General features: G+C 40.9%; 1 protein-coding gene across 2 annotated transcripts in view; it reads left to right on the top strand.

Moving 5' to 3' along the window:
* Nucleotides 1-2,385: 2,385 nt before the first annotated feature.
* The window catches only part of arhgef39 (Rho guanine nucleotide exchange factor (GEF) 39), a 59,412-nt gene continuing 47,840 nt past the window's right edge, over nucleotides 2,386-13,957 (top strand). For both annotated transcript variants that reach the window (XM_034863193.1, XM_034863194.1), the window contains exons 1-4: nucleotides 2,386-2,472; nucleotides 5,805-5,976; nucleotides 7,535-7,629; nucleotides 13,492-13,612. In XM_034863193.1, coding sequence (XP_034719084.1) covers nucleotides 5,827-5,976; nucleotides 7,535-7,629; nucleotides 13,492-13,612 — 366 coding nt within the window. In that variant the 5' untranslated portion in view covers nucleotides 2,386-2,472; nucleotides 5,805-5,826. The remainder of the gene's footprint in view (nucleotides 2,473-5,804; nucleotides 5,977-7,534; nucleotides 7,630-13,491; nucleotides 13,613-13,957) is intronic.

Here is a 13,957-nt window from a genome sequence, read left to right on the forward strand (position 1 = left end):
TTTTGGGTAATTACATCTGGGTAGTTAAAAAGAGCATTGACATAGGAAAACGGGACAATTTAACCCGTGGACAACATGAGGGTTAATGATATTTTGAATTAATAGTCTGAATTTGCAAGAGAAGTTGTTACTAAAGCTGTCAGATAACTGTAGTGGAGTAAACAGTACTCAGAGTTGCAAGTGTGGATGTCAGTAGCAGCAGTGAATAAATAACACCTCTGCCATGCAGTTGATACATTTTTGCACCCAGTAATTATTATACATAATTGTCCAAGAATATTGAAATGTTATGTGGAGATACATGCTGGGAGACCAGTTGGACACTAAGCTTCACAGAAACAAAGGTTGAATCACTGGACCCTGAACAGAAAGAAAAGCCCTTAGTAACATCTTCATGACTTCATTACTATTTTTTCTACTTTTGTTATTTCCACTCTTTATTTTAACCCCAACCGGCCCGTCAGACACTGCCTACCAAGAGCCTGGGTCTGTCCGAGGTTTCTGCCTAAAAGGAAGTTTTTCCTCGCCACTGTCGCACTGTTGCTTGCTCTGGAGGAGACTACTAGAACTGTTGGGTCCTTGTAAATTCTGGAGTGTGGTCTATCTGTAAAGTGTCTTGAGATAACTCTTGTTATGAATTGATACTATAAATAAAATTGAATTGAAATTGAATTGAATTGACAGTGAAACAGTGCAATCATTTATTCTTCTGGAGCAGTCAGAGTTTATTCATCTGCGATCCTAATGCAGCACCAACAAATTCAATACAGAGAAGATTTTACACTATTAATACACAAATGCAAGGCTAGATCATTTAGATACTTTTATTTTTTTTGTCTATGGTGCATACGCAAGCCTGTACTATTATTACGATTGATGACAAATTATATTATAAAATCAAAAGCTCAAACCCTTCAGTCAAGGGTAAACTGTAGATGTGAATATCTCTTTGAGTTTATTGAATTCATGCTCAGAGTTAAACAAGGGAATCAAAAGCAAAATGTATCAGGTTAGAAAAAAATTAAGTCTAGCAGCTAGCCCTATGAAAAATTAAAATAAAAATGGATAAATAAACATACCTACATATGCACCCATACATTTATACTCAGATACAAACAGCCATCCACTTAAACCACTCCTATGGGCTACGTTAGTGCCAATAAGATGATGCATGATGTGCAATATCGTTGTTGTTTAGACAGTAAAAACCCTGATTGGTCCTTAACAACACTTCGATGAATAGACATGTTGTTGTAATTACCACTTAAACCAATACCCTGAAGTGAATTTAATTTAATAACCCGCAACTGCAAATGACATGTGTATCACCTGGTTATATGTTAAGTGAAAGTGACCAGTTGTTATATTAGATCCATTGAGAGAAGTGAAACCCTGAGAAGTGAAACCCTGAGACAGCAGATATCTAGTCTGGCTCCATGGGTACAGCTGTTTGAGTCCGGGCCTTTACCAGCACTAGATGTCAGTGTTCTCGCTGCTCTGTGGTGCTGTGGGCCAAATGAACCACAGCCTTGGATCTGCCCCAGGAAAATGCATCCTGTTTCTTCACTTGATAGTCCTCCGTCCCCACGGAGTGCAGCCTTCTGCGTCATGGCCTGATTACTGAGGGCATCACTTTAATCTATATATTATCATAATGAGCACCAAAGTGCTGAGCTACACTTTATCTGAGCCACTCTCACATCAACACCTCTCTCAACACTTCTTGCCAGTTTACTTGCGTCTCTATCATAGACCGTGGTCTCTATGCAGTGTGCAGTGTAAATTACAATAATCTGAAAAAACTTTTTTGGGGACATTTTTGTTGCTGTCTTTTGACATTTTTTTTTCAATGAGGTCGCCTTTTTTGAGGTTCTTTTGGACCGTTTTTTAGAAGGTTTTGTTGCCTTTTCAAGTTTTTTGGGGACAATTTTTTGAACTTTTTGTCACCTCTTTGAGTTAAAAAAACATGTTTTGATTGTTTTTTCCAACATGTGTTTCCTTTTGACGTGTTTGCTGCTTATTTTCAAGTGTTTTCCGAGTTTTTTTATGCTTCTTTTAGCGTTATATTTTTTTTAGAAGATTTTTCCAATTGCTTTTTTCAATCCGTGTCCCGGGAGCATAATAAAACACAAAATAAAACCAACCTTGCGTGAAGTTTAACTTGACAGGGTAACTTTGATGTCTAATCCTAAATGATTCTTCTACTATTTATTTAGTTGTTGATGAGATGATTTTTTTGTATTCTCTTGTTACACACATCACACACACTAAGTTGATAAGTAAATAGGAGGGTCTGAGGGTGTGGCTGTTATCATCATCAGTCGGCTGTTAGCACAGAGCGAGCGGTACTTCCGGTTTGGTCTCGGGTGGAGCAGCCAATCAGCGTGCGCTTCAACCATCGCAGCCCGGAACTTAGAAGGAAGCTCAAACCGAAAAGAGCGCCTTGATTTAAAGTGTGAACGTTAGCTGAAGGTAAGCCTCCTATAACTTTAACATACGGCACATAAGCCACGTAAATGTATTCAATGATGCTACATGCGTTAGTTAGTCACTCGAAGCAGCGTCACTGTAACAAACAGCGTTAGTTGGTTGTTGGAGAGGCTCCATAGCGATACCAAAGGAGCCATACTAACCTATAGGCTAGCGTTACTAACCTTTTTTTTAGCTGTCTATGATACTAGCTAACCTGTAGACGCCCAGTGATACCGACGTTACATAACAGGAGACCGTGTGGTGTCCTCCTATCTATAATGTTTCACATAACGTAATAGGAACTAATGTACAGGTGCTGCCTGGTCCTGTTAACTGAGTTTAGAAAAGAAAATAAAGAGTTGAACTAGCTACATGTCAGTAACTTAGCTCAAAGTTAAGTTCAGTTAACGTCACTCGTCATACTTTTCTTCCAGAACATTCCGGATCATTTGCAATACGACACAGGACAACACAATGTTTGCCAAATATTATTTATTTGTGTGTGTGTGTGTGTGTGTGGTGGGGGGGGGGGGGGGAGATGGGGGGGATGTAAAAATGTTACGTTTTCTATACAAAAACAAAATCAAAGCGGCACTCACGCAATTTTGGGCCATTATTAGTAGGTATTGACAAATATGGATTTTTTTAGTGCCCATGGCAATACCGAATTCTTTTTCTTCCATCCATTCTGATAACAGAAATGGGCCGTCCGATTCTCTTGAGCCGATTCTGCTTTTGCTCCCTCAAAAAAATAGTTAAAGTGTTTCTTGCCACAGTGGATTTGTTTTCCTTATGCAATCATCTTACATTCATATCACCCAAAGGATGTGTGCAATGTGCATCATATGGATGGCACCCATCACCCACATTGCACACATCATTTGCAGTTTTGGTGCACCACTGCATATGGTTAACTGTGCACAATACAGCCTTGATGATGCATCGCTTGTTGATTTATTATAAGACAGATATAATCAGGTCATCAGTAAATGTTTTTTATCAACACATTTAAATAATTAAAGAAAACTATAAACCTGAGAAGTAGCCATTGAAATAAAGTGCTTGAATTGTAATTTATCGTGAAGTGCGGTGTCTCCAGCAACACAGAGCTGCCTATGGACGCCTGTCTGTCGGCAAAAGCAGCAGGTGTGTATCGTCCGAATCCGTAAGAACGCAAATATCGGCCCGATGTATCAGCCGGCTGATAAAATCGGTCAATCGCTATTTATTATTACCATATCTGTGTCTTAAACATGTCAAAAGCTAGCTAGAGCGGATAGAAAACAAATAACACTCTAAAAACCTAAAGACAAAAAACTTGCTACAGAAGTCAACGGAGGACCAACTACAATCATCAGATCAAAAGTATTTTAATTAGTTTTGATAATCACATTGATTTTACATTACCCAGTCCTACTCCTTGCTTTGCTCATATGAAGGAGATGCTGTCACTAATGATGGAGGGGATGCAGGCTGCTGGTCAGCTGCTGAAAGGACAAACCCGTCTCTGAGTAGTCCATGCCCTTGTCTGATAGGTCCTCGACTCCTCTGTCCTCGGCTCTCCTCATCCCCAAGGAGGGATGATCGAGGAGGGATCATGGTGGAGCTATAGCCGAGGATACAGAGAGCTGCCTTCCTGGAAGCCGTGCAGCTGATGGAGTTGCTAACTGAGCCCAAACGGCGGACTGAGTCATGTGGCGCCCCAATGATTTCCTTGCTACTCTCACGTGCCTGCTCAGTGGGAGGGACTTAGGGATGCAAGTTAAGGGCTTCATGTCGTTTGCGTCCCCTTCCTCTGTCTTTTTGTTGGCGTTCTAACCTCCGGTGGATTTCTGAGGACTGTGGTTAACTGCTCCTTGGATCTCTGCAGGGTAAATCCAGACAGCTAGCTAGACCATCTGTCCAGTCAGAGTTTAATAATCAATTAACTTATCATAATTTAACATCAAAACGTTCTAGAGAGAATCGCGCTGCATCTACTATAGATGCTACTATATTTTTCCCACCCCTAATATTTTATACGGTCTATGTTTAAAACTCCCAGGAGAAAGTAGTAGCGTTTGTGATGCAGACGGCTCCTGATATGAAGTGATCGTTATTGAAACATTACATTGTGAAAAGGGTGAATCAAGATCGTGATTAGGGCTGCAGCTATCGATTATTTTAGTAATCAAGTATTCTATTGATTATTCCATCGTGTAATCGGACAGCAAAATACTTTTGTTTTATTGTAGTGCAATAAAAGACAATACTTTGGTTTCATTTTTGGAAAATATAATTTCTCAAAAACTAAACATTAAGTGTCATACTCCATTGTTTTTACAATGGAACAACAATGTCAAAGTAAAGCACACATTAAACACACATAAACATACCTTAAGTTGTGCAAAGGAATCAACGAGTCATCAAGTTTCAACCTGAGCCTGATCTGTATAAATGTTAATATTAGTAATATCCTATATTTTCACCCATATATTTGAATTCAATGTCACACAGATCTGTTACACTGGTGCTTGTAGATCGTTGATCAGCTGTTCTCCAGAGAGAAAGAGAATTAGAATCAGCTGTTTTTTCGAATGGATAGTCAACAAGTGTTCTCTCCCGATCAGGTTGTGGTCACCACTACGTTTTCTTGTCTGTGATTTAGGTATTTGTTGTGTTTGTTGTATGTTTCTGTTGATATGCTGGAACATTTACGTTGTGCTAGTATCGTGCTAAGCTAGCTCCACTGTGCAGTAGAGACACTGCACAGAGTTTTCCTTTTGATTACATTTGAACTGATTCCAAACTTAATTAAGTTTAATTAAACGAAGCTTTGAGGCAAATCATTTTGCATCGAGGATTTTTAGTAATCGAATTATACGAGTTACTCGAGGAATCGTTTCAGCCCTGATTGTGGTTTTATAAAGATTAATCGTGCAGGCCTACGGTTAACTGAGACTCCGTTACGTGCTTGTCGGTCAACGATTAATTTTATTTTATTGTGCTTTCTTTTGGAAGGCTGGCTGTCAAAAAAATGGCATTTTCTAGCTATTTGAATTAGCCTGAGTTAATCGCAAGCTATCGGTAAACAGAAGTGATGTGTGTGTTTGTGTGTGTGTGTGTGTGTGTGTGTGTGACCAGTGTTTGTGTGTGTGTGTGTGTGTGTGTGTGTGACCAGCAGACAGCAAAATCAAGACTGAAAAACAGAACTATTTCGGTACAAACATTTGCTCTCCATGTTGCAGATAGGCACATAGATGGATAGATATTTATTATTTAAATGGTATTATTTAAATAGAAAATGTATTTTCAATTATAATTGTTAAATGGACCTACTGGTCTCGTTGCAGCGTCCTCCTCGTCTCTGTCACCATGAGCTTCTGCCCTGGTCCGCCCGCCCCCCCCGGGGGCACCAGCATCCAGGAGCAAAGGGACCGCTGGGAGAGGAAACGCAGCCGAACAGCCCGAGAGTTGGTGCAGACAGAACAACGCTACGTCCAACAGCTGCAGCTAGTCGCCACGGTACGCACTGCCACGGCCGGCCTCACGCAACCAAAAGACCCACGTCATGCCGTATTTTTATCCTCTTTTCACCCAATCGCCTGGTTATTTCATTTAGTTCATTTAATCGTCATTTCTTCTGTCCTTTGAGCTGCCACGGTAACACTTTATAATAGACATCATTAATAGATCGTTAATTAATAGTTAATTAATCTTAAGTTAATTGTCATTGAACTATTAGCAAACAGTCATTTGACTGTTAGCAAACAATTAAATACTAATTAATAAAATAAGTGCAAGCGTGCGTGCGCTCGCGCGCGCTCACACATAACACACACACACACACACACACACACACACACACACACACACACACACACACACACACACACACACACACACACACACACCGGAAAGCAATGCCCACTGTTCACCATTTGTTGTGGGGAGAGAATGAGTATTTGGAGAGCAGCCGGGCCTGCCGCATTCTGGATGAGCGGCATAGGTCACATGGTACGGACAGACACCACAGCCAGGAGAAAGGTGCACTAGTTTAGGAGCCTGGTGTTGGTTTGAATGGTGTGCAGCAGCGTGGTGTTGCCAGATGTTGGCAGCAAGCGGAGGACAGCTCCGGTTGCTGTCTCACCCACGGTTCCTGCAGTCTTCACTGGAACTACTGTCTAAAGGATAGTTAATAGTTCAAGTAAATAGATTACAGTAAGGCCTGTCTGTGGGTTATTGTATTACAGGACACTGTTTCAGAAAGAGCTGTTGCATTTCAATTTTAAAATAACATTTGTCAATGCTGTGAGCACCTCAAATTAATAGAAATGAATTCCATTGTAGTGGGGTGAAGGGGAAATCTCTGAGACGGATATCTCAAAACCTGTACACATCAAAGCAAAATCCCCTGCTTGGCTAAATATCTCCACAGGGACCTTTTTTATTCATGATTTGGGTGTACCAACCCCAAAAATGTTTCTGTTATTAAACTAGATGGTGAATAAAGGCAATGTCAACCATTCTCAGAGGCAAAAAGTTTACCATACTGTACAAGTGTTCCACCGCTTCATTAAAACATGTAACGTGCAGTCTAACAGTACATATTCAGACTCCTCCTCCCTGTGGAGAGAACAGACTTTTTCACCCACCACTGCAGCCTCATTTCTACACAATTACTCACCCTCCGCCCGTTCACTCCAATTAGGAGTCATTTTTGGCCTAATGCACATTCAATTTGCTAATCCCATTTTCACTTCAAATGACTTGAGACCAGCGCAGCTGTCGCTGTATTGTGAGTGTTGTGGTAGCACACCATCCCTCTGGAAGTGTGCCCTGAGCCGTGCACATAAACAGTCATGTTAACACTTGGTCTGGGTTGTAGGGCAGAAAACCACCAAGCTCTAAGTTAATACATGTTTGTGCAGTCTCTTGTTGGTAATACCTTTGCTAAGATGTCAGCAGTGAAAGCACCTCCTTACCAAGGAATATTTAATCAAGGGCACATAAACCAGAGGTCTAGCGTATTAATACACATCCTGAGATATAACATCATGCTCTGCTCTCTTCTTTCTCTCAGTACTTTGTGGAGATCTTGAAGGCCAAAGGGACCCTGAGGCAGGACTTTAGAGAAAGCATCTTCAGTTCAATTAAAGCCATTCATTCAGTAAACCAGTAAGTATCCTCTGAATAATTTACAGAATATCCATGGGATATTGGGACCAGAAGAATGCAGTTTAGATAAACTCTTTGTTTACCAAAGCATGGTCCTTATCGGCCAGCATTAGCAGGAGTCAGTGATATGGCGTTCTCTTCCCTGGTGGATACATTAAGGCATATCAGGTATAATTACTCTGGGTGATATCACATCGAAAAGGTCTGGTCATCTACCTGACCTGCTGTTTGAGATCTCAGAGCAGAAAGGCCAATGGGAATTCAGAGCTGAGAGCAGCTAAACTCACCCTATGTCATGACATCAGATTAATCTGGCTGTCAAATGTGCTGTACAACTAAAATCACTTAAACAACTTGGTTATGTAAATAAAAAGGTTGATGTCTGATTCAGCTATGGCACCTATAAATCAATGAAGTAGAAAAACCGGGGCTTATGATGGCTTTTTGACCAAAACCGATGTTTTTGAATCAAAGTGGTAAGATTTAAGTTAAACATTTCCATGTTTAAGTTAACACCCTTTAGGGTCCTCACAGGATTTCACCGGCACATTCATAAAAGCATTTAACAATGTAGGCAGGATCAACACTAAATGTATTTTCTGCAGCTAGTAAATGATATGTAGACTACGTTAATAAAGACCTCTCGTAGCGAGCTTCTCGTTTCAGGTTTCGGAAACATCCGCACGCACCCACAAAGCTCTGCAAACGTGCAATGTGGATAGATAACCCTCTAAATTTGAGGAACTCATGCAATTTACAGTCTGAAAACATCGAACAGACACAACACTCAGTTCAGTACCAGACTGCACAGCTCGGCACACTGTGGAGAGAGCAGTTGGGATACCTGGGATTGGAGTTTAATTTCCCGACCGTCATCCTCTGCAGACTGGCAGGCTTTCTTGTTGAGAGGGCTACAATGAAGATTGAAATATGAATTCCACACTCTGATGTTTCGGATAAATGGTTGTGCAGTTCCCATTCATCTTCATTTTGAGCCTATTATTGAATCAGTGGTTGAAACATAATGGCAAGCACTCCATTTAAAAAAGGCTCCATGGGGAGACGGTGTGATGGTGCTAGACTGATCATCTACTGCTCAGAGATTGATTATAGATTTCCCTCCATCTTCTTTCCACTTTCTTTCACTTTTCACTGACATTTGGTGTACAGTGGATATTTGTGAGACAGTGGCAAGAATAATTGATAATAACCGGTGATAATTAGCTCTCACAGTTGGATATGTGGGGTGACTTTCTCATCCATCTGTAACACATGAAACATCAAGTACATAGTATTAGTCTTAAACAGGCTTATTTTATTAAGGGGCATGTGTCTGTCTGCAGGTGCACTGCCTCAGTCGGATTGAGGGCTGGGTATGACCAAACGCATTCTTGTGCTGTGTCCATAACACAGAAAATAATGTCTGGTCGAATTCACCACTGCTTGATCAGATAGTTCCTTAGTTAAATAGAAATTTTGCCAATTTTCAACTTTTTATTTATTTCTTCAGGAGTTCTTTCTAGTCTTTGCACTAAGCTAAGTTTCAGGGCGTGACCACAACTCTGGGTAAAAGTGGCTATTATTGTTACGTGTCTGTGGCTTCCAGAGTTGTGCTTGTGAAAGTCCAGAGCTAAAGACTAGGTTTGCCAGGCTACAAGTAAGGTGTACTGGCCTCTCTGTCCCTGGGCTTTGCTCCGTCTTCCGACCAGCATCTGAGCCAATATTAGTCCTGATAGTCCTGGTACCTTAAATTCAGGGTTTTTTCTGCACTCTTGCCTAAACTCTAAGTTGTTGTCCATTATCCCGTCCTTTTTCTGTCCCTCTGTTTTCTGATTTGTACATGTCTGGAGACAGTACCTTTTTAAAAAAAAAAAAAAAAATCCTGATATTAAAAAGAAATACAGTGTATATATAATTTTTTTTTTAAATGTCAGAATCGAGCATCGAATTGTTCTTGAGAGAATCGCGATGCATCTAAGAATAGATTTTCCCCACCCCTAGTATTTGCATATTATTCTATTTTAGCCCGTTTTATTTTCATCATGACCGTTTTTAAATATTTTTAATGTTTTATGTAAATCACTCTGAGTTGCCTTGTTGCTGAAAGGTGCTGTAGAAATAAAGTTTCCTTGCCGTACAACCTCAGCCGTTCAGTCAGTCCGAAGGGCATAGCAAGCACCAGGACTGCTTTCGCCTCTACATTAATATCATATCATAGGGAAAGGTGTCTGCATGAAGTTTGAAATACTGTAACCACACTGTAACCACTTCACCGGTATCGCTGTGACTCTCTGTGACTTCGACATTGACTGCAGAGCCGACGTGTGTGTGGGTGGGTGTGTGTGTTTGGGTGTGTGTCTGGGTGGGGGACCTTCACTTTCTGTCAATATGCAGAGAGGACAGATAAGCTTGCGCTTACTCTCAGGTACCAAAATCTGGCTCCGTTTGAATTTACGTCAACTGATACTCTGTAGTAGGCTACCGACGTGATTCGGTCGGTACCAGTAAACTAAACGGTTTGTTACCCAACCCTAATCCCAACGGTCTTGGACAGCTCTAAACTCTGGATTCAGAGACGGTGGTTCTGCATAGTCTCAGGAAGGAACTTGTTCTGGTGGAACATTTGCAAAAGAAAACTCCTCAAACTATATTAAATGAAGTTAACTGTTGACACCATACAGGGATGTGATTTAAATCAGCTGACACATGGTCCGTATTAGCTCTTTCTAGCGTAATGATCCTGAAACATATTCTTTATATATCTTTACAATCAGCATGTAACGTTAGCTTGCTAGCACAGAGGTCGCTGCGAAGACATTTTGACACACAGATTGCAGCTGTGAAGGGGGAAAGTTGTCTGGCTTTTCCTGGGAAAGTACTTCCGTTGATCCAGACTTCACATTTTCAAACAAGCAGGTCTCAAATATGTTGGAGCTGACATTAATTCGAGCTGGATGGTGAATGTTGTTTGGATCGGAGGAATCCCTGCCTTGGTAGGGAATCTTCATCTTCATCAAAGAAACACCAAGATAAATATCTGCATTTATAAGATGTTTTTTTGCAGCTGAGCACTGATTCATAAGATGAGAAACCACTTGACTGGCAGAAACCTTCTGTGAGAGCCTAATGGCTCTCTGATAGTAACACTGTGTGTCAGTGCAGAGCGGAGGTACATTCATCTGATGTTTCTGTCTTTATTTACCTAATTCCAGAGTGCAGTAGGAATAGTAACAATACAGCCTGCCTTCATTAAGCTTTGTTGAGTTACAATAGAAAAGGAAATGTGAATGTATCAATATGCCAAGACGTTCTTTCTCCTTCTGAGTGTTTATGGAGAACAGAGAGCAGGCAGCAACCTAATTATCCCCGGCTGCTTACATGACAAACAGGAATCAGAAGACTTGAAGGAGCTGTCAGTTGATCCAGTAAGCAGCATACAGTCAGTAATGGAAGGGGGGGCCGGGGGGGTCACGTGAGAGTAGGTATATTCTGAAAGCTACATGGAGGAACACGAGACACCACAGCATCAATCACATCACACTTGTAAAGCGCTGCTTTATTGCTTGGTTTTCTCATTAGTGATTCCTGCTTATGTTTATTTATTTCATTAAGTAGTCATTTATGTTTAGCCGGTCCTCACGCTGTGTACTAACAAAAAGTACTTCTTGGTTCCCCCCCCCAGACAAGGCGGCATGGCCTGAATAGTTTGGTCGAGGTTGTGTCCGACCCAGATGTTGCCACTGCTCTGAATAAATGTGGATTAATGTGACCCACACAGAATACTAATGTTATCTCCATCCTGCTGCTGATGGCCAGACAATTTAATTGCCATGAAAAACGTATAAAAAACTTAATCCATAATTTCATATTTATCATAATAGCCGCTGGCAGTGAGAGGGGAAAGAACGGAAACACAGCTTTTCCCGCCCTTTGCCCTCGTTAGAACTCTCTCGGCGGCTCCTGCATCTCCTGATTATGAACAGGGGCTACCTTGGCACACAACTTCATTAAAATCTATTTAAATCAACTTCAACGACAAAGTGCTCCTTCTTACAATATGTACCAACTGACGTCTCTGGGAACTGTGTTTGTGTGTGTGTGTGCGTGTGTGTGTGGTACTTTAAGTTTGGATAACGAGCTCCTTTACATGTGTCAACACCCCCAACCAATTGCGTTTGTGTCACTGTAATGACAGACAGGCAGAACGACTGCCTTGATCCTGCTGTTTTGTTCCTGAGTTTAGCTGGGGGGTTCTCACTACAAAGTGTCCCTGGGTGCCCTGAAGGTAGACCCAGCATCTTGGACCCAGTAAATACGTCCCCCACAGGGAGAGGCCTGCAGATGACACCACAGAGCCTCGCCTGCTTAACCTCCTTTTAACAGGAAAGCAAGTCTCTGAACTTTGCTCAACCGCCTCACTTTTTTCTAAACATGTGAGTCTTTGCTGAAAATGATGCTTCAGATGTGATCTCACCTTATTTGAGCTGCTTTTTCCACTGTTGCAGAGCAGTATTGCATTGTCAGGCAGTAATGTACACTAACTCAAAGTCCAGTGCAGTTTGACTGGAGGCTAAATGCTCATTGGGGGGCATTTGGAAATGAATGCTCCTACGATCTGGGGATCACAATAAAGTATGCCACTCATTTTGAAATGGTTGCTTCTGCCATGTCCTGTGTTGATGTTAAAGGGTAACTACCGTTGTTCTTTTTCTTCAACCTGGACCCTATTTTCCTATGTTTTTCTATATAATATTTGACATAGGTCCAGTATTAAGCAGGACCCCTGCAGTCGGCAGTGGTGAAAAAAGCTACAATGTAAGTTAATAGTTATTGTCCAGCTTGTATTTACCTACACTGAAGGGTTTATTTTGCTGCTGATAGGCTCAGATTAATATGCTAAGTGTCTGACAACATTATGGAAATAATTTCTAAGGAGGTCGAATTTCCTGTTAAAGAGTAAGATCCTTTTTTTTTAAACCCATAAACATCCGCAAAATTGCGTTTGCTAAACCCACCAGACTCCATGTAAATAATCAGTAATTTTAGCATCGTAAAACACATTTCATTCAAAGTAGACAGAAACAAAATTAAAATATGTAAAAGACGTTTTGGGTCGTCTTTCCACTTTCCAACCATCACAACTCTAGTTATGGTTGAAATAAACACATATTTTACCGATTTACTGTACATGTGAAAATACTGTATGTTGGCACTATAAACACTCTATATGTATTGCTTTTTTAAATGGAGTCTGATGGTGTTTAGCGCTGGCGTCCTCAGAGCTGTTTCTGGTTAAAAGTTTTAAACGTCTATCTACGAAGGGATCCTTTCCATAATGTTGTCAGACACTTAGAACAATAATCTGAACCTGTCAGCGGCAAAAAACAAACTTTTTGTGGACACTAACTGACATTAGTGACTAAACATTTCCCTCATACGGTTAGATTGCAGCACGTTCTGTGGCTGCCAGTTACAGTGTTACAGTGTGTTCAGACTTAATACTGGACCAATTTCAAAGGTTGTTGTTCCATCAGTCACTTACACACAAAAACATAGGAAAATATGTTCCAGGTTTAAGGATGTTGGGGTGTGTGCGTGCGCGCGCGCTCGCTCTAAAAACAAACAGTGACTCATAGTGGTGACAGTGAATTATAGTGGCAAGGTCAGCCTGTTGCACAAATGAAAATGATGAAATAAAGAAATAGCATTTTATTCTGACCAATAATTGCCATTATAGTCAGCCTAAAGCTTTAATCTTCTAATAAAGATCTCAGCTCTTTCACAAAGCAGTGGTTTATTTAAAGTCTTTCAGCCCTAGCATTCTGTGTTTTTTTTCTGTCTAACCTGTTTTTTGTTTTTCAGATCATTGCTTGTCCATCTGGAGAATGGCTACTTTGGCCGAGGCTTCGAACAGATGTGTCCACATCTGCACCACTACAACACGTATGTGGACAACATCTATAATGCCAGCAAAGTGCTCGGGGTAGGAACTCGTTCCCACATACAGTAGTTATCACAGCTCTATGTCACACGCTGTTGTTGCATTTCTGAGTATTTCACAAGCCCTTGATTATATCAGATGTGATTAGATATTAATAAGCCCTTTGGGAGAATTGGCCAATGTATTCCTCAGTTATTGGACTGAATACACAATAACAAATGCTTAAGTGGTTATTGGATTCTTTGTTGCTAACACAATCAATTATTCTGCTCTGAGTGATGCTATGGCAAAACTTAAATGCATGCAATGTATACACTCACCGACCACTTTATTAGGTACCCCATGCTAGTAACGGGTTGGACCCCCTTTTGCCTTCAGAACTGCCTC

This window comes from Etheostoma cragini, chromosome 23 (assembly GCF_013103735.1).
Source record: "Etheostoma cragini isolate CJK2018 chromosome 23, CSU_Ecrag_1.0, whole genome shotgun sequence".
NCBI classification, from domain to species: Eukaryota; Metazoa; Chordata; class Actinopteri; order Perciformes; family Percidae; genus Etheostoma; species Etheostoma cragini.